At 63.3% G+C, this 19,644-nt stretch overlaps 1 protein-coding gene across 1 annotated transcript in view; it reads left to right on the forward strand.

Moving 5' to 3' along the window:
- NEURL4 (neuralized E3 ubiquitin protein ligase 4) overlaps positions 1-19,644 on the forward strand; it is a gene marked incomplete at its 5' end in the record, with an annotated part of 65,695 nt that overhangs the window by 24,628 nt on the left and 21,423 nt on the right. Inside the window, 7 exons of the mRNA XM_082077550.1 lie at positions 3,122-3,380; positions 5,370-5,446; positions 5,534-5,612; positions 8,472-8,641; positions 12,912-13,040; positions 15,857-16,002; positions 17,842-18,057. Of these exons, the coding sequence (XP_081933676.1) occupies positions 3,122-3,380; positions 5,370-5,446; positions 5,534-5,612; positions 8,472-8,641; positions 12,912-13,040; positions 15,857-16,002; positions 17,842-18,057 (1,076 nt within the window). The remainder of the gene's footprint in view (positions 1-3,121; positions 3,381-5,369; positions 5,447-5,533; positions 5,613-8,471; positions 8,642-12,911; positions 13,041-15,856; positions 16,003-17,841; positions 18,058-19,644) is intronic.

A 19,644-nucleotide genomic window follows, 5' to 3' on the forward strand; every position in this document is an offset into this window, starting at 1 on the left:
GGGGACATTAAGGACACCACAGTGTTGTCTTTGAGGGGGTTGGGGACATTAGGGACACTTGGGGACACTTGGGGACATCACCAGGGAGACGTAGGGTGGGAACAGGGGGAGGTTTGGGGGGGCTTGGGGTCATCAGAATGGGGTTTGGGGACATCGAAAGTGAGGTTGGGGGAGTCTTGGGGACATCCAGGAGTGGGTCTGGGGACACTTGAGACATTTGGGGACATTGGGGACACTTGGGGACATCAGTGGAGACACGTAGGGAGGGGATAAGGGGAGGTTTGGGGGGACTTGGGGACATCAGAGTTTGGTTTGGGGACATTGTAGGGGACACCAGAGTGTTGGGTTTGAGGGGCTTGGGGACATCGGGGACACTTGGGGACACTGGGGACACTGGGGGACATCAGCGGAGACACGTAGGGTGGGAACTTGGGGGGGCTTGGGGACATCAGGGTTGGGTTTGGGGACATTCTAGGGTGACTTTGGGGACATTAAGGACACCACAGTGTTGTCTTTGAGGGGGTTGGGGACATTAGGGACACTTGGGGACACTTGGGGACATCACCAGGGAGACGTAGGGTGGGAACAGGGGGAGGTTTGGGGGGGCTTGGGGACATCAGAATGGGGTTTGGGGACATCGAAAGTGAGGTTGGGGGAGTCTTGGGGACATCCAGGAGTGGGTCTGGGGACACTTGAGACATTTGGGGACATTGGGGACACTTGGGGACATCAGCAGAGACACGTAGGGTGGGAACAGGGGGAGGTTTGGGGGGGCTTGGGGACATCAGAGTTGGGTTTGGGGACAGTATAGGGTGGGTTTGGGGACACTGAGGACACCAGGGTGTTGGGTTTGAGGACACTTGGGACATTGGGGACACTTGGGGACATCACCAGGGACACATAGGGTGGGAACAGGGGGAGGTTTGGGGGCAATTGGGGCCACCAGGGGTGTCTTTGGGGACATTCTAGAGTGGCTTTGGGGACACTTGGGGACATTGGGGACACTTGGGGACATTGGGGACACTTGGGGCCACTTGGGGACATTGGGGACACTTGGGGACATCAGCAGAGACACTTAGAGTGGGAACAGGGGGAGGTTTGGGGCCACCAGGGGTGTCTTTGAGGACATTCTAGGGTGGCTCTGGGGACACTTGGGGACATTGGGGCCACTTGGGGACATCACCAGGGAGACATAAGGAGGGAACGGGGGGAGGTTTGGGGGGGCTTGGGGACATCAGAGTTGGGTTTGGGGACATTCTAGGGTGGGTTTGGGGACACTTGGGGACATCAAGGGGTGGGTCTGGGGACACTTGGGGACATTGGGGACACTTGGGGACATCAGCAGAGACACGTAGGGTGGGAACAGGATGAGGTTTGGGGGGGCTTGGGGACATCAGAATGGGGTTTGGGGACATTCTAGGGTGGCTTTGGGGCCACTTGGGGACATTGGGGCCACTTGGGGACATTGGGGCCACTTGGGGACATTAGGGACACTTGGGGACATTGGGGACACTTGGGGACATCACCAGGGAGACGTAGGGTGGGAACAGGGGGAGGTTTGGGGGGGCTTGGGGACATCAGAATGGTGTTTGGGGACATTCTAGGGTGGCTTTGGGGACACTTGGGGACATTGGGGACACTTGGGGACATTGGGGACACTTGGGGACATCACCAGGGAGACATAAGGAGGGAACAGGGGGAGGTTTGGGGGGGCTTGGGGACATCAGAGTTGGGTTTGGGGACATCACAGGGTGTGTTTGGGGACACTTGGGGACATTTGGGGACATTGGGGCCACTTGGGGACATTGGGGACACTTGGGGACATCACCAGGGAGACATAAGGAGGGAACAAGGGGAGGTTTGGGGGGGCTTGGGGACATCAGAATTGGGTTTGGGGACATCACAGGGTGTGTTTGGGGACACTTGGGGACATTTGGGGACATTGGGGACACTTGGGGACATTGGGGACACTTGGGGACATCACGAGGGAGACATAAGGAGGGAACAGGGGGAGGTCTGGGGAGACTTGGGGACATCAGAATTGGGTTTGGGGACATTCTAGGGTGGCTTTGGGGCCACTTGGGGACATTTGGGCCACTTGGGGACATTGGGGACACTTGGGGACATCACCAGGGAGACGTAGGGTGGGAACAAGGGGAGGTTTGGGGGGGCTTGGGGACATCAGAATGGGGTTTGGGGACATTATAGCGTGGGTTTGATGGACCTGGAGACATCAGGGGTGGATTTTGAGGGGCTTGGGGACATTTGGGGACATTGGGGACACTTGGGGACATCACCAGAGACACGTGGGGTGGGAACAAGAGGAGGTTTGGGGGGGCTTGGGGACATCAGAATGGGGTTTGGGGACATTGTAGGGGACACCAGAGTGTTGGGTTTGAGGGGCTTGGGGACATTGGGGTCACTTGGGGACACTGGGGACACTTGGGGACATCACCAGGGACACGTAGGGTGGGAACTTGGGGGGGCTTGGGGACATCAGGGTTGGGTTTGGGGACATTCTAGGGTGACTTTGGGGACATTAAGGACACCACAGTGTTGTCTTTGAGGGGGTTGGGGACATTAGGGACACTTGGGGACACTTGGGGACATCACCAGGGAGACGTAGGGTGGGAACAGGGGGAGGTTTGGGGGGGCTTGGGGACATCAGAATGGGGTTTGGGGACATTGTAGGGGACACCGGAGTGTTGGGTTTGAGGGGCTTGGGGACATTGGGGACACTTGGGGACATTGGGGACACTTGGGGACATCACCAGGGAGACATAAGGAGGGAACAGGGGGAGGTCTGGGTAGACTTGGGGACATCAGAATTGGGTTTGGGGACATCACAGGGTGTGTTTGGGGACACTTGGGGACATTTGGGGACACTTGGGGACACTTGGGGACATTGGGCACACTTGGGGACATCACCAGGGAGACATAAGGAGGGAACAAGGGGAGGTTTGGGGGGGCTTGGGGACATCAGAATTGGGTTTGGGGACATTCTAGGGGTGTCTTTGTGGCCACCCTGGGTGACTTTGGGGACATTCTTGGGTGGCTTTGGGGACATTGGGGACATCGCGGTGCCACTTACGCCCCTTCCCCTCCTCCTGTCCCCAAGCAGAGGTGCCACCCCTCTCGTGCGACGCCGGTGACACCCCGGGGTCCCCCGAAAGCGTCCCCAGCGTGTCCCCTCCCCCCGGCGCCTCCTCCTCGATGACGACGACGACGTCCCCGGGCTCGGGGACGTCCCCTTGTCCCCAAGGGGACCTGCGGTTCCACCGGCGCCACGGCAGCAACGCCATCGTCACCAACGGCGGCCGCACCGCGCTGCGCCAGAACTGCCGCTCCGAGTTCAACGACGCCATCGTCATCTCCAACCGGTCAGGGGACGGCGCCGGCACCCCTCCCCGATGTCCCCAGGGTCACCCGTTGTCACCTCGATGTCCACATTGTCACCCCAGTGTCCCCAACCCCCATAGAGATGCGCCCATGGGGTCAATGACCCATCAGCACGGCCAATGGGTCATGGGGACACCCAATGTTACACCCCCCCCAATGTCACCTTGGGTCACCCAGTGTCACTTGGGGTCACCTGGGGTCACTTGGGGTCACCCAATGTCACTTGGGGTCACCCCAATGTCCCCAACCCCCCTACAGATGCACCCATGGGGTCAATGGCACCATTGGCACCACCAATGGGTCATGGGGACACCCAATGTTATACCCCCCAAATGTCACCCAGTGTCACCTGGGGTCACCCAGTGTCATCTGGGGTCACCCAGTGTCATCTGGGGTCACTTGAGGTCACCCAATGTCACTTGGGGTCACCCCAATGTCCCCAACCCCCTAGAGATGCGCCCATGAGGTCGTTGACGCCGTCGGCACCGCCAATAGGTCATGGGGACAATGGGGACACCAGTGTCACCTCCCACCCCAGGAATGTCCCCAAGGTCATCTGGGGTCACCAAGTGTCATCTGGGGTCACTTGAGGTCACCCAATGTCACTTGGGGTCACCCCAATGTCCCCAACCCCCCTACAGATGCGCCCATGGGGTCAATGGCACCATTGGCACCACCAATGGGTCATGGGGACACCCAATGTTACACCCCCCAAATGTCACCTTGGGTCAGCCAGTGTCACTTGGGGTCACCTGGGGTCATCCAGGGCCACCCAGTGTCACTTGGGGTCACCCCAATGTCCCCAACCCCCCTAGAGATGTGCCCATGAGGTTGATGGTGCCATTGGCACCACCAATGGGTCATGGGGACAATGGGGACACCAGTGTCACCTCCCACCCCAGGAATGTCCCCAAGGTCATCTGGGGTCACCAAGTGTCATCCAGGGTCACCCAGTGTCACTTGGGGTCACCCCAATGTCCCCAACCCCCTAGAGATGTGCCCATGAGGTTGATGGTGCCATTGGCACCACCAATGGGTCATGGGGACAATGGGGACACCCAATGTTATACCCCCCAGATGTCACCTTGGGTCACCCAGTGTCACTTGGGGTCACCAAGTGTCATCCAGGGTCATCCAGGGTCACCCATTGTCACCCCAATGTCCCCAACCCCCATAGAGATGCGCCCATGGGGTCGATGACCCATCAGCACGGCCAATGGGTCATGGGGACACCCAATGTTATACCCCCCCAGATGTCACCTTGGGTCACCCAGTGTCACTTGGGGTCACCTGGGGTCACCCAGTGTCACTTGGGGTCATCCAGGGTCACCCAGTGTCACCCCAATGTCCCCAACCCCCTACAGCTGTTCCCATGAGTCCAATGCCACCCTTGTCATCTCCAACCCATCAGTGTCACCCCAAAGTGTCCCCCCCATGTCCCCAATGTCCCCAATGTCCCCAATGCCCCCCATGTCCCCAATATCCCCAATGTCCCCCATGTCCCCAATGTCCCAATGTCCCCCATGTCCCCAATGTCCCCCATTGTCCCCAATGTCCCCCATGTCCCCAATGTCCTCCGTGTCCCCAATGTCCCCAATGTCCCCCGTGTCCCCAATGTCCCCAATGTCCCCCATGTCCCCAGTGTCCCCAATGTCCCCAATGTCCCCCATGTCCTCAATGTCCTACGTGTCCCCAATGTCCCCAATGTCCCCCATGTCCCCCATGTCCCCAGTGTCCCCAATGTCCCCAATATCCCCAATGTCCCACATGTCCCCGTGTCCCCGGTGTCCCCAATGACCCCAATGCCCCCAGTGTCCCCCATTGCCCCCAATGTCCCCTATTGTCCCCAGTGTCCCCAATGTCCCTAATGTCCCCAATGTCCCCCATTGCCCCCAGTGTCCCCAATGTCCCCCATTGCCCCCAATGTCCCCCATTGTCCCCAGTGTCCCCAATGTCCCCAATGTCCCCAGGGCCCTGCGGGACAACGAGCTCTTCGAGATCGTCATCCAGAAGATGGTTGATCGCTGGTCGGGCTCCATCGAGGCGGGTGAGGGGACACTTGGGGACACTTGGGGACACCCCCCGGTCCCTTCACCGTGTGTCCCCCCCACCATGTCACCCGCTGTCCCCTCAGGTGTCACCGCCATCCGGCCCGAGGAGCTCGAGTTCCCCAACACCATGACGGACATTGACTACGACACCTGGATGCTCAGGTGAGGGACACTTGGGGACACTTGGGGACACCGAGGTCACCTGGGCTCACCTGAGGTCACCTTTGTCCCCAAGGGGCCACCACGGTCACTTGGGGCCACCTTGGTCACCTGAGGACACCTCGGGCACCTGGGGTGACTTGAGGTCACCTGAGGTCACCTGAGGTCACCTTTGTCCCCAAGGGACCATCCTGGTCACTTGGGGACACCTCAGTCACCTGGGGTCATCATGGTCACTTGGGGACACCTGGGTCACCTGGGGACATCTGGGGACACCTGAGGTCACTTGGGGTCACCTGGGGTCATCATGGTCACTTGGGGACACCTGGGTCACCTGGGGTCACCTGAGGTCACCTTTGTCCCCAAGGGGCCACCACGGTCACTTGGGGCCACCTTGGTCACCTGAGGACACCTCGGGCACCTGGGGTGACTTGAGGTCACCTGAGGTCACCTGAGGTCACCTTTGTCCCCAAGGGACCATCCTGGTCACTTGGGGACACCTCAGTCACCTGGGGTCATCATGGTCACTTGGGGACACCTGGGTCACCTGGGGACATCTGGGGACACCTGAGGTCACTTGGGGTCACCTGGGGTCATCATGGTCACTTGGGGACACCTGGGTCACCTGGGGTCACCTGAGGTCACTTGGGGACACCTGGGGTCACTATAGTCACTTGGGGACACCTGGGTCACCTGGGGTCACCTGAGGTCACTTGGGGTCACCTGGGGACATCTGGGTCACTTGGGGACACCTGGGTCACCTGGGGTCACCTGAGGTCACTTGGGGTCAACTGGGGACATCTGGGTCACCTGAGGCCACTTGGGGTCACCTGGGGACATTGGGTCACTTGGGGACACCTGGGTCACCTGGGTCACCTGGGGTCATCATGGTCACTTGGGGTCACGTGGGGACATCTGGGTCACCTGGGGACACCTCGGTCACCTGGGGTCACCATGGTCACTTGGGGACACCTGGGTCACCTGAGGTCACTTGGGGTCAACTGGGGACATCTGGGTCACCTGAGGCCACTTGGGGTCACCTGGGGACATTGGGTCACTTGGGGACACCTGGGTCACCTGGGGACATCTGGGGACACCTGAGGCCACTTGGGTTCACCTAGGGACATCTGGGTCACTTGGGGACACCTGGGTCACCTGGGGACATCTGGGGACACCTGAGGCCACTTGGGGTCACCTGGGGACATCTGGGTCACCTGGGGACACCTCGGTCACCTGGGGTCACCATGGTCACTTGGGGACACCTGGGGACATCTGGGTCACCTGGGGACACCTTGGGCACCTGGGGTCGTCATGGTCACTTGGGGACATCTGGGGACACCTGAGGTCACCTGGGGTCACCTGAGGTCACTTGGGGACACCTGGGGTCACTATAGTCACTTGGGGACACCTGGGTCACCTGGGGTCACCTGAGGTCACTTGGGGACACCTGGGGACATCTGGGGACACCTGAGGTCACTTGGGGTCACCTGGGGACATCTGGGTCACCTGGGGACACCTGGGTCACCTGAGGTCACCATGGTCACTTGGGGACACCTGGGTCACCTGGGGTCACCTGAGGTCACTTGGGGTCAACTGGGGACATCTGGGTCACCTGAGGCCACTTGGGTTCACCTGGGGACATCTGGGTCACTTGGGGACACCTGGGTCACCTGGGGACATCTGGGGACACCTGAGGTCACTTGGGGTCACCTGGGGACATCTGGGTCACCTGGGGTCACCTGAGGTCACTTGGGGACACCTCGGTCACCTGAGGTCACCATGGTCACTTGGGGACACCTGGGTCACCTGGGGTCACCTGGGGACATCTGGGTCACCTGGGGACACCTGAGGTCACCCCATGACCCCTGATGTCCCCATGTCCCGTGTCCCCCTGTCCCTGTGTCCCCCTGTCCCCATATCCCCAAATCCCCCTGTCCCCCCATCCCCATATCCCATTGTCCCCCATATCCCCATATCTCCATGTCCCCATATCCCCATATCCCATGTCCCCATGTCCCCTTGTCCCCATATCCCTGTGTCCCCATGTCCCTGTGTCCCCCGTTCACGTCCCCATGTCCCCATATCCCCATATCCCTGTATCCCCACATCCCCATGTCCCCCTGTCCCCATATCCCATATCCCAATGTCCCCACATCCCCACGTCCCCCTGTCCCCCTGTCCCCATGTCCCACTGTCCCCATATCCCCATACCCCCCTGTCCCAATGTCCCCATGTCCCCATGTCCCATATCCCAATGTCCCCATGTCCCCCTGTCCCCATGTCCCCATATCCCCCTGTCCCCATGTCCCCATGTCCCCATGTCCCCATATCCCCATGTCCCATGTCCCCATATCCCCCTGTCCCCATGTCCCATGTCCCCATATCCACACGTCCCCATGTCCCCCTATCCCCATAATGTCCCCCTGTCCCCTTGTCTGTCCCCATGTCCCCTTGTCCCCCTGTCCCCATGTCCCCTTATCCCCATGTCCCCCTGTCCCCATGTCCCCATGTCCCATATCCCAATGTCCCCACATCCCCACATCCATGTCCCCCTGTCCCCATGTCCCCATGTCCCCCTGTCCCCATGTCCCCATGTCCCCCTATCCCCATAATGTCCCCCTGTCCCCCCGTCTGTCCCCATGTCCCATATCCCCCTGTCCCCTTGTCCCCACATCCCCACATCCCCATGTCCCCATAATGTCCCCCTGTCCCCCTGTCTGTCCCCATGTCCCCACATCCCCCTATCCCCATAATGTCCCCCCATCCGTCCCCATGTCCCCCTGTCCCCCCGTCCATCCCCATGTCCCCCTGTCCCCCCGTCCGTCCCCATGTCCCCCGGTCCGTCCGTCCGTCCCCACACAGCGGCACGGCCATCATGCAGGACGGCAACACCATGCGCAACAACTACGGCTGCGACCTGGACGCGCTGGGCACGGGCTCGCGCATCGGCATGATGCGCACGGCGCGCGGCGACCTGCGCTACTTCATCAACGGCGCCGACCAGGGCGTGGCCTGCTCGGGGCTGCCCCCCGGTACCGCGCGCCGCCCCTTTAAGAGACGGGAGGGGCTGGGGAGAGGGGGCGGGGTCAGATGGAGGGGGCGGAGTCAGCCAAGGGGGCGGGGAGGGGCTACAGACACATAGGGGATAGAGGGAGTGAGGGGTGGGATGGCCCTTTAAGAGACGGGAGGGGCTGGGGAAAGGGGGCGGGGTCAGACGGAGGGGGCGGAGTCACCCAGAGGGGCTGGGAATGGCTACAGCCCCATAGGGGATAGAGGGAGAGAGGGGTGTGATGGCCCTTTAAGAGACGGGAGGGGATGGGGAAAGGGGGCGGGGTCAGACAGAGGGGGGCGGAGTCACCCAGAGGGGCTGGGAGGGGCCACAGTCCCATGGGGGTATAGGGAGTGGGGAGGGATGGCCCTTTAAGAGATGGGAGGGGTCAACAGAGGTCAACAGGGGGGCGGAGTCAGCAAATGGGGTGGAGTCAGCCAAGGGGGCGGGGCTGGGAATGGCCACAGTCCCATAGGGGATAGAGGGAGTGGGGGGTGGGATGGCCCTTTAAGAGAAGTGGAGGGGGCAGAGAAGGGGGTGGAGTCAGACAAGGGGGTGTGGTCAGCCAAGGGGGTGTGGTCAGCCAAGGGGGCTGGGAGTGGCTACAGACACATAGGGGATATAGGGAGTGGGGGGGTGGGATGGCCCTTTAAGAGATGGGAGGGGATGGGGAGAGGGGGCGGGGTCAGACAAGGGGGTGGAGTCAGCTAAGGGGGCGGGGTCACCCAGAGGGGCTGGGAATGGCCACAGTCCCATAGGGGATATAGGGAGTGGGATGGCCCTTTAAGAGAAGGGGTGAGGGCAGCTAAGAGGGCGGGGTCAGCCAAGGGGGTGAGGTCAACAGGGGGGCGGAGTCAGCCAAGGGGGTGGAGTCAGCCAAGGGGGTGGAGTCACCCAGAGGGGCGGGGTTGGGGAATGGTGGCACGTCCATAGGGGGAATGGGGAGGGATGGTTGGGGTGCGATGGCCCTTTAAGAGATGGGAGGGGATGGGGAGAGGGGGCGGGGTCAGACGGAGGGGGCGGAGTCACCCAGAGGGGCTGGGAATGGCTACAGCCCCATAGGGGATAGAGGGAGCGAGGGGTGTGATGGCCCTTTAAGAGACGGGAGGGGATGGGGAAAGGGGGCGGGGTCAGACGGAGGGGGCGGAGTCACCCTACAGTACCATAGGGGGTAAGAGGGAGTGAGGGTGTGATGGCCCTTTAAGAGAAGGGGAGGGGGCAGAGAAGGGGGTGGAGTCAGCCAAGGGGGTGTGGTCAGACAAGGGGGCTGGGAGTGGCTACAGACACATAGGGGATATAGGGAGTGGGGGGTGTGATGGCCCTTTAAGAGATGGGAGGGGATGGGGAGAGGGGGCGGGGTCAGACAAGGGGGTGGAGTCAGCTAAGGGGGCGGGGTCACCCAGAGGGGCTGGGAATGGCCACAGTCCCATAGGGGATATAGGGAGTGGGTGGCCCTTTAAGAGAAGGGGTGGGGGCAGCTAAGAGGGCGGGGTCAGACAATGGGGTGAGGTCAACAGGGGGGCGGGGTCAGACAAGGGGGTGGAGTCACCCAGAGGGGCTGGGAATGGCTACAGCCCCATAGGGGGTATAGGGAGTGGGGGGTGTGATGGCCCTTTAAGAGACGGGAGGGGATGGGGAGAGGGGGCGGGGTCAGACGGAGGGGGCGGAGTCAGCCAGAGGGGCTGGGAATGGCTACAGCCCCATAGGGGATATAGGGAGTGGGGGGTGGGATGGGCCTTTAAGAGACGGGAGGGGCTGGGGAAAGGGGGCGGGGTCAGACGGAGGGGGCGGGGTCACCCTACAGTACCATAAGGGGTAAGAGGGAGTGAGGGTGTGATGGCCCTTTAAGAGAAGGGGAGGGGGCAGAGAAGGGGGTGGAGTCAGCCAAGGGGGTGTGGTCAGACAAGGGGGTGGAGTCAGCTAAGGCGGCGGGGTCACCCAGAGGGGCTGGGAATGGCCACAGTCCCATAGGGGATATAGGGAGTGGGATGGCCCTTTAAGAGAAGGGGTGGGGGCAGCTAAGAGGGCGGGGTCAGCCAAGGGGGTGAGGTCAACAGGGGGGTGGAGTCAGACAAGGGGGTGGAGTCACCCAGAGGGGCTGGGAGGGGCCACAGTACCATAGGGGGTATAGGGAGTGGGGGGTGTGATGGCCCTTTAAGAGATGGGAGGGGATGGGGAAAGGAGGTGGGGTCAGCCGGAGGGGGCGGAGTCACCCAGAGGGGCTGGGAATGGCTACAGCCCCATAGGGGATAGAGGGAGTGGGGGTGTGATGGCCCTTTAAGAGAAGGGGTGGGGGCAGCTAAGAGGGCGGGGTCAGCAAAAGGGGTGGAGCCAGCCAAGGGGGCGGGGCTGGGAATGGCCACACCCCCATAGGGGAAATGGGGAGGGATGGTGGGGGTGTGATGGCCCTTTAAGGGATAGGGAGGGGTCAGCCAAGGAGGTGGAGTCAGCCAAGGGGGCGGAGTCAGCCGGAGGGGTGGGGAGTGGCCACAGCCCCATAGGGGATATAGGGAGTGGGATGGCCCTTTAAGAGAAGGGGTGGGGTCAGACAAGGGGGTGGAGTCAGCTAAGGGGGCGGGGAGGGGCCACAGCCACATAGGGGATATAGGGAGTGGGGGGTGTGATGGCCCTTTAAGAGATGGGAGGGGATGGGGAGAGGGGGCGGGGTCAGACGGAGGGGGCGGAGTCACCCAGAGGGGCTGGGAGGGGCCACAGTACCATAGGGGGTATAGGGAGTGCGGGGTGTGATGGCCCTTTAAGAGACGGGAGGGGATGGGGAAAGGGGGCGGGGTCAGCCGGAGGGGGGCGGAGTCACCCAGAGGGGCTGGGAGGGGCCACAGTCCCATGGGGGTATAGGGAGTGGGGAGGGATGGCCCTTTAAGAGATGGGAGGGGTCAACAGAGGTCAACAGGGGGGCGGAGTCAGCAAATGGGGTGGAGTCAGCCAAGGGGGCGGGGCTGGGAATGGCCACAGTCCCATAGGGGATAGAGGGAGTGGGGGGTGGGATGGCCCTTTAAGAGAAGGGGCGAGGTCAGACAAGGGGGCGGAGTCAGGCAAGGGGGTGGAGTCAACCAAGGGGGCAGAGTCAGATAAGGGGGCGGAGTCACCCAGAGGGGCTGGGAATGGCTACAGCCCCATAGGGGATAGAGGGAGTGGGGGGTGTGATGGCCCTTTAAGAGATGGGAGGGGATGGGGAAAGGGGGCGGGGTCAGACAAGGGGGCGGAGTCACCCAGAGGGGCTGGGAGGGGCCACAGTACCATAGGGGGTATAGGGAGTGCGGGGTGGGATGGCCCTTTAAGAGATGGGGAGGGGTCAGGGGGCGGGGTCAGCCAAGGGGGTGTGGTCAGACAAGGGGGTGGAGTCAGCTAAGGGGGCGGGGTCACCCAGAGGGGCTGGGAATGGCCACAGTCCCATAGGGGATATAGGGAGTGTGATGGCCCTTTAAGAGAAGGGGTGGGGGCAGCTAAGAGGGCGGGGTCAGACAAGGGGGTGAGGTCAACAGGGGGGTGGAGTCAGACAAGGGGGCGGAGTCACCCAGAGGGGCTGGGAGGGGCCACAGTACCATAGGGGGTATAGGGAGTGGGGGGTGTGATGGCCCTTTAAGAGAAGGGGTGGGGGCAGCTAAGAGGGCGGGATCAGCTAAGGGGGTGGAGTCAGCCAAGGGGGTGTGGTCAGCCAAGGGGGTGGAGTCAGCCAAAGGGGCTGGGAGGGGCTACAGTCACATAGGGGGTAGAGGGAGTGGGGGGTGTGATGGCCCTTTAAGAGATGGGGAGGGGTTAGACAAGGGGGTGAGGTCAACAGGGGGGCGGGGTCAGACAAGGGGGAGGGATCAGACAAGGGGGTGGAGTCACCCAGAGGGGTGGGGTTGGGGAATGGTGGCAGGTCCATAGGGGAGGGATGGTTGGGGTGCGATGGCCCTTTAAGAGAAGGGGAGGGGCTAGGGAAAGGGGGCGGGGTCAGCCGAGGGGGCTGGGCGGGGCCACAGCCCCATAGGGGATATAGGGAGTGGGGGGTGGGATGGCCCTTTAAGAGATGGGGAGGGGGCAGACAAGGGGGCAGGGTCAGCAAAAGGGGTGGAGCCAGCCAAGGGGGCGGGGCTGGGAATGGCCAAACCCCATAGGGGATAGAGGGAGTGGGGGGTGGGATGGCCCTTTAAGAGATGGGGGGGGCTCCGTATGGAACCTGCTGAGGTGCCCCATGTCCCCCTGTCCCCCTGTCCCCCTGTCCCCATGTCCCTGTCCCCTGTCCCCAGAGGTGTACGCGGTGGTCGATCTGTACGGTCAGTGTGTCCAGGTGTCCCTCACCGGTGCCACCGGCCCCGTTGACAACAGCCAGACCCCCCCCAGTGTCACCGAGAAGCCGTGTCCCCTCCCCTCGCCAGGTACGGATGGGACGGGGGGACATGGGGACAGGGGGACATGGGGGGATATGGGGGGATATGGGGGTCTATGGGGGGTCTATGGGGGTCTATGAGGGGTCTATGGGGGTCTATGGGGGGTCTATGGGGAGTTATGGGGGGTCTATGGGGGTCTATGGGGGTCTATGGGGGGTCTATGGGGGATTATGGGGGGTCCATGGGATGTTATGGGGGGTCTATGGGGGGGTCTATGGGGGGTTATGGGGGTCTATGGGGGGTCTATGGGGCTCTATGGGGGGTTATGGGGGCTCTATGGGGGTCTATGGGGGGTTATGGGGGGGTCCATGGGATGTTATGGGGGGTCTATGGGGCTCTATGGGGGGGTCTATGGGGGGTTATGGGGGTCTATGGGGGGTTATGGGGGGGTCTATGGGGCTCTATGGGGGGGTTATAGGGGGTCTATGGGGCTCTATGGGGGGGTTATAGGGGGTCTATGGGGCTCTATGGGGGTCTATGGGGGGTTATAGGGGGTCTATGGGGCTCTATGGGGGGTCTATGGGATGTTATGGGGCTCTATGGGGGGCTCTATGGGGGGTTATGGGGCTCTGTGGGGGGTCTATGAGGCTCTATGGGGGCTCTATGGGAGCCTATGGGGAGATTTGAGGGGGTCCATGGGATGTTATGGGGGTCTATGGGGGCTCTATGGGGGGTCTATGGGGCTCTATGGGGGGTCTATGGGGGGTTATGGGGTGTATGGGGGGGATTTGGGGGGGTCCATGGCATGTTATGGGGACCTTTGGGGGGGCTCTATGGGGGCTTATGGGACTCTATGGGGAGATTTGGGGGAGTCCATGGGATGTTATGGGGACCTATGGGGGGTCTATGGGTCTCTATGGGGGGTCTGTGGGGCTCTATGGGGGCTTATGGGACCCTATGGGGAGATTTGAGGGGGTCCATGGGATGTTATGGGGGGGTCTATGGGGGCTCTATGGGGGTCTATGGGGGGTTATGGGGGCTCTATGGGGCTCTATGGGGCTCTATGGGGGTCTATGGGGGTCTATGGGCCTCTGTTGGGGCTCTATGGGGGGTTATGGGGGGGTCCATGGGATGTTATGGGGCTCTATGGGGGGTCTATGGGGCTCTATGGTACAGGGGGACATGGGGAGATGGGGACATGGGGGGGCACTGGTGTCCCCAGGGCTGGGGGGAGGGGGGGGTGGCCACACCCCCCTTGGCCCCGCCCCCTCCTAGCCCCGCCCCCCCGACTCCGCCCCCTCGTCCACAGCCCCTATGACCATATCCCCCCACTTCCCCCCCCCGCCCACACCTCCCCCTGGCCACACCCCCCCTTGGCCGCACCCCCTTTTAAGCCACGCCCCCACTGACTCCGCCCCTTCCCTCCAAGCCCCTATGGCCATATATGGTCCTTGTGCCCCCCACAATGTTGTGTCCCCCCACCTTTTCTTGCCCCCCCCGGCCACACCGCCCTTGGCCACACCCCCCTTGGACCCGCCCCCTCTTAGCCCCGCCCCCGCTGACTCCGCCCCCTCGCCCGCAGCCCCCATGGCCAGGTTCCTCTCCCCCTATTATATCCCCCCATCTTCCCATCCCACCCCTTGGCCACACCCCCTTGGCCACACCCCCTTGGCCACACCCCCTTTAGCCACGCCCCCCCGTGACCCCACCCCTTCCCTCCCAGCCCCCATGGCCATATATGGTTCCTCTGTCCCCCCCACATTATGTCCCCCCACTGGTTCCCTGCCCTCCCCTTTGGCCACACCCCCCTTGGCCCCGACCCCTCTCAGCCCCGCCCCCCCGACTCCGCCCCCTCATCCACAGCCCCTATGATCATATCCCCCCACCTTTTCTCAACCCCTGGCCACACCTCCCCTTGGCCACACCCCCCTTGGCCCCGCCCCCTCTCAGCCCCGCCCCCTATGACTCCGCCCCTTCCCTCCAAGCCCCCATGGCCATATATGGTCCTTGTGCCCCCCACAATGTTGTGTCCCCCCACCTTTTCTTCCCCCACCCCTTGGCCCCACCCCCCATGGCCACACCCCCCTTGGCCCCGCCCCCTCTTAGCCCCGCCCCCGCTGACTCCGCCCCCTCGCCCGCAGCCCCCATGGCCAGGTTCCTCTCCCCCTATTATATCCCCCCATCTTCCCATCCCACCCCTTGGCCACACCCCCATGGCCACACCCCCTTGGCCCCGCCCCCTTTTAGCCACGCCCCCACTGACTCCGCCCCTTCCCTCCCACCCCCCATGGCCATATATGGTTCCTTTCTCCCCCCCATATTATGTGCCCCCATCTTCCCCCCACCCCTTGGCCACACCCCCTTGTCCACGCCCCCTTTTAGCCACGACCCCACTGACTCCGCCCCTTCCCTCCAAGCCCCTATGGCCATATATGGTCCTTGTGCCCCCCACAATGTTATGTCCCCCCACCTTTTCTCGCCCCCCCGGCCACACCCCCCCTTGGCCACACCCCCTTGGCCCCGCCCCCTCTCAGCCCCGCCCCCGATGACTCCGCCCCTTCCCTCCAAGCCCCTATGGCCATATATGGTCCTTGTGCCCCCCACGATGTTATGTCCCCCCACCTTTTCTCCCCCCACCCCTTGGCCCCACCCCCCATGGCCACACCCCCTTGGCCACACCCCCATGGCCCCGCCCCCTTTCAAGCCACACCCCCCACGTGACCCCACCCCTTTCTCTCCCAGCCCCTATGACCATACCCCCCACCTTTTCTCGCCCCCCTGGCCACACCCCCCCTTGGCCACACCCCCCTTGGCCCCGCCCCCTCTCAGCCCCGCCCCCGCTGACTCCGCCCCCCGCCCCGCAGCCCCCGGGCCGTGCCAGCGCTTCCACGGGCGCTGCGGGCAGAACGTGGCGCTGGGCGCCGAGGGGCTGGGGGCGGCGCGGGTATCCGGATACAACCACGGGCTGGTGTTCAGCCGCTCGCACCTGCGGCCCGGAGAGCTCTTCGAGGTGGGCGGGGACACGGGGGGGACACGCCCACCGGGGGGGCGGGGTCAGCCGGGGGGGGCGGGGGCAAAACCCCAGAGAGGGAATGGGGAGGGGTGGTATGGGGTGCGATGGCCCTTTATGAGAATGGGTGGGGGCAGCCAAGGGGGCGGGGGCAGCCAAGGGGGTGTGGTCAGCCAAGGGGGCGGGGCTGGGAATGGCCACACCCCAATAGGGGATATAGGGAGTGGGGGGGGTGTGATGGCCCTTTAAGAGAATGGGTGGGGGCAGCCAAGGAGGCGGGGTCAGCCAGAGGGGCGGGGTCAGAAAATGGGGTGGAGTCAGCCAAGGGGGCGGGGCTGGGGATGGCCACACCCCCATAGGAGAAATGGGGAGGGATGGTGGGGGGTGCGATGGCCCTTTAAGAGAAGGGGGTGAGGCTGGACAAGGGGGTGGAGTCAGCCAAGGGGCGTGGCCAGCCAAGGGTGGGGCGTGTCTGGGGATGGCCACACCCCCATAGGGGAAATGGGGAGGGATGGTGGGGGGTGCGATGGCCCTTTAAGAGAAGGGAGGAGGCTCATGTAGCCACGCCCCTTTATAGACCACGCCCCTAGAGAAAGGCACAGCCCCATGATAACCCCGCCCCCTGGCTCCTCCCCCCTTAACCCCAGTTACACAGCCTGAAAGGGGGGTCTTATGGGCGGAGCCTTGTGTAGCCACACCCCCTTTGCAAACCACGCCCCCAGAATAAGCTCCTCCCCCTTTAACCCCTATTAGAACCTGAAAGGGGGTCTTCTGGGCGGAGCCTTGCGTAGCCCCTCCCCCTTCCTAGACCACGCCCCTTCTATAGCCACGCCCCCAATAATCCCCGCCCGCTCTATCCCCCCCCCCCTTACCCCAGTTACAACCTGAAGGGGATGGTCTTATGGGCGGAGCCTTGCGTAGCCCCGCCCCCTTGTATACACCATGCCCCTTCTATAGCCACGCCCCCTTCTATAGCCACGCCCCTAATAAACCCCGCCCCCCCTATCCCCCCCCCCCTTACCCCAGTTACAACCTGAAGGGGGGGGTCTTATGGGCGGAGCCTTGCGTAGCCCCGCCCCCTTGTATACACCATGCCCCTTCTATAGCCACGCCCCCTTCTATAGCCACGCCCCTAATAAACCCCGCCCCCTCTATCCCCCCCCCCCCCTTACCCCAGTTACAACCTGAAAGGGGGGGCTCATGGGCGGAGACTTGCGTAGCCCCTCCCCCTTACTAGACCACGCCCCCTTCTATAGCCACGCCCCCTTCTATAGCCACGCCCCTAATAATCCCCGCCCCCTCTATCCCCCCCCCCTTAACCCCAGTTACAACCTGAAGGGGGGGGGTCTTATGGGCGGAGCCTTGCGTAGCCCCGCCCCCTTGTATACACCATGCCCCTTCTATAGCCACGCCCCCTTCTATAGCCACGCCCCCTTCTATAGCCACGCCCCTAATAATCCCCGCCCCCTCTATCCCCCCCCCCTTACCCCAGTTACAACCTGAAGGGGGGGGTCTTATGGGCGGAGCCTTGCATAGCCCCGCCCCCTTGTATACACCATGCCCCTTCTATAGCCACGCCCCCTTCTATAGCCACGCCCCTAATAATCCCCGCCCCCTCTATGCCCCCCCTTAACCCCAGTTACAACCCGAAAGGGGGGGCCTTATGGGCGGAGCCTTGCGTAGCCCCTCCCCCTTCCTAGACCACGCCCCCTAATAAACCCGATCCCTCTATTCCCCCCCCCCCTTAACCCCAGTTACAACCTGAAAGGAGGGGGGTCTCATGGGCGGAGCCTTGCGTAGCCCCGCCCCCCCCCTAAGCCCCGCCCCCCCCCCCCGCAGGTGCGCATCGAGGCCCTGGACGAGCGGTGGGCGGGGTCGGTGCGGGTGGGGCTGACGGCCCCGCCCCCCCCCGGGCAGGGCCCCCCCCCCGCGCTGCCCCCGTCGCTGCTGGAGCTGCCCAGCCCCCCCCCGAGCTGGGTGCTGGCGGGGGCCGAGATCCGGCACAACGGGGCCCCCGCCCGGCACAACTACGGCGTGGACCTGGAGCGCCTGGCCGTGGGTCACGGGGGGGGGCGGGGGGGGCGGGGGGGGGGGTCCTTGGGGGGAGTTGGGGGGGTCTGGTGGGGGTCTGGGGGTCCTTATTGGGCATCATGGGGGGGTCTGGGGGGGTCCACAGTGGGTCCTGGGGGTGCTTAGGGGGGGTCTTGGGGGGTTATGGGGGGCAGTGGGGGGGTTATGGGGGGAATGGGGGTGTTATGGAGGGCAATGGGGGGCAATGGAGGGGTTATGGGGGGGAATGGGGGGCAATGGGGGGGTTATGGAGGGGAATGGGAGGGTTATGGGGGGGAATGGGGGGCAATGGGGGGGTCTGGGGGTCCTTATGGGGGGGCTATGGGTGGCAATGAGGGGGTTATGGGGGGCAATGGGGGGGTTATGGAGGGGAATGGGGGGGTTATGGGGGGGAATGGGGGGCAATGGGGGGGTCTGGGGGTCCTTATGGGGGGGCTATGGGTGGCAATGAGGGGGTTATGGGGGGCAATGGGGGGAAATGGGGGGTTATGGGGGGCAATGGAGGGGTTATGGGGGGGAACGGGGGGGTTATGGGGGGCGGGGGGGGGCCTGGGGGGGAGTTGGGGGGGGCCGGGGGTCCTTATGGGGGGTCATGGGGGGGTTATGGGGGGGTTATGGGGGGGAGTTGGGAGGTCTGGGGGAGGTTTGGGGGTCCTTATGGGGGGTTGTGGGGGGGTTATTGGGGCTCTATGGGGGGTTATGGGGGTCTATGGGGGGACTATGGGATGATATGGGGCTCTATGGGGGCTCTATGGGGGGTCTATGGGGGTTATGGGGGTCTATGGGGGTCTATGGGGGCTCTATGGGGGGTCTATGGGGGTTAGGGGGGATCTATGGGGGTCTATGGGGGGTTCTATGGGGGTCTATGGGGGGTTATGGGGGGTCTATGGGGGTCTATGGGGGTTCTGGGGCTCTATGGGGGGTCTATGGGGGGTTATGGGGGGTCTATGGGGGTCTATGGGGGGTCTATGGGGGGTCTATGGGGGTCTATGGGGGGTCTATGGGGGGTCTATGGGGATTATGGGGGTCTATGGGGGGTCTATGGGGCGTCTATGGGGCTCTATGGGGGGTTATGGGGGGTTATGGGGGGTCTATGGGGGGTCTATGGGGGGTTATGGGGGGTCTATGGGGGCTTATGGGGCTCTATGGGGGGTCTATGGGGGTCTATGGGGGGTCTATGGGGATTATGGGGGTCTATGGGGGGATCTATGGGGGTTATGGGGGGTTATGGGGGCTCTATGGGGGATCTATGGGGGTTATGGGGCCCTATGGGGGGATTTGGGGGGGTCCATGGGATGTTATGGGGACCTATGGGGGGTCTATGGGGCTCTATGGGGGGTCTTGGGGGGTTATGGGGGGGTTATGGGGTGGCATTGGGGGGGAGTGGGGGGGTTATGGGGAGGAATGGGGGGCTTATGGAGGCAATGGGGGGGTTGTGGGGGGTAATGGGGGGGCTTGGGGGTCCTTATGGGGGGGCATGGGGGGGCATGGGGTGTTATGGGGGGGAATGGCGGGAGTCTGGGGGGTTATGGGGGGGGTCCTGGGGGGGTCCACAGTGGGTCCTATGGGGGG

Source organism: Streptopelia decaocto (genome assembly GCF_964273445.1).
Source record: "Streptopelia decaocto genome assembly, contig: HAP1_SCAFFOLD_586, whole genome shotgun sequence".
Classification (NCBI taxonomy): domain Eukaryota; kingdom Metazoa; phylum Chordata; class Aves; order Columbiformes; family Columbidae; genus Streptopelia; species Streptopelia decaocto.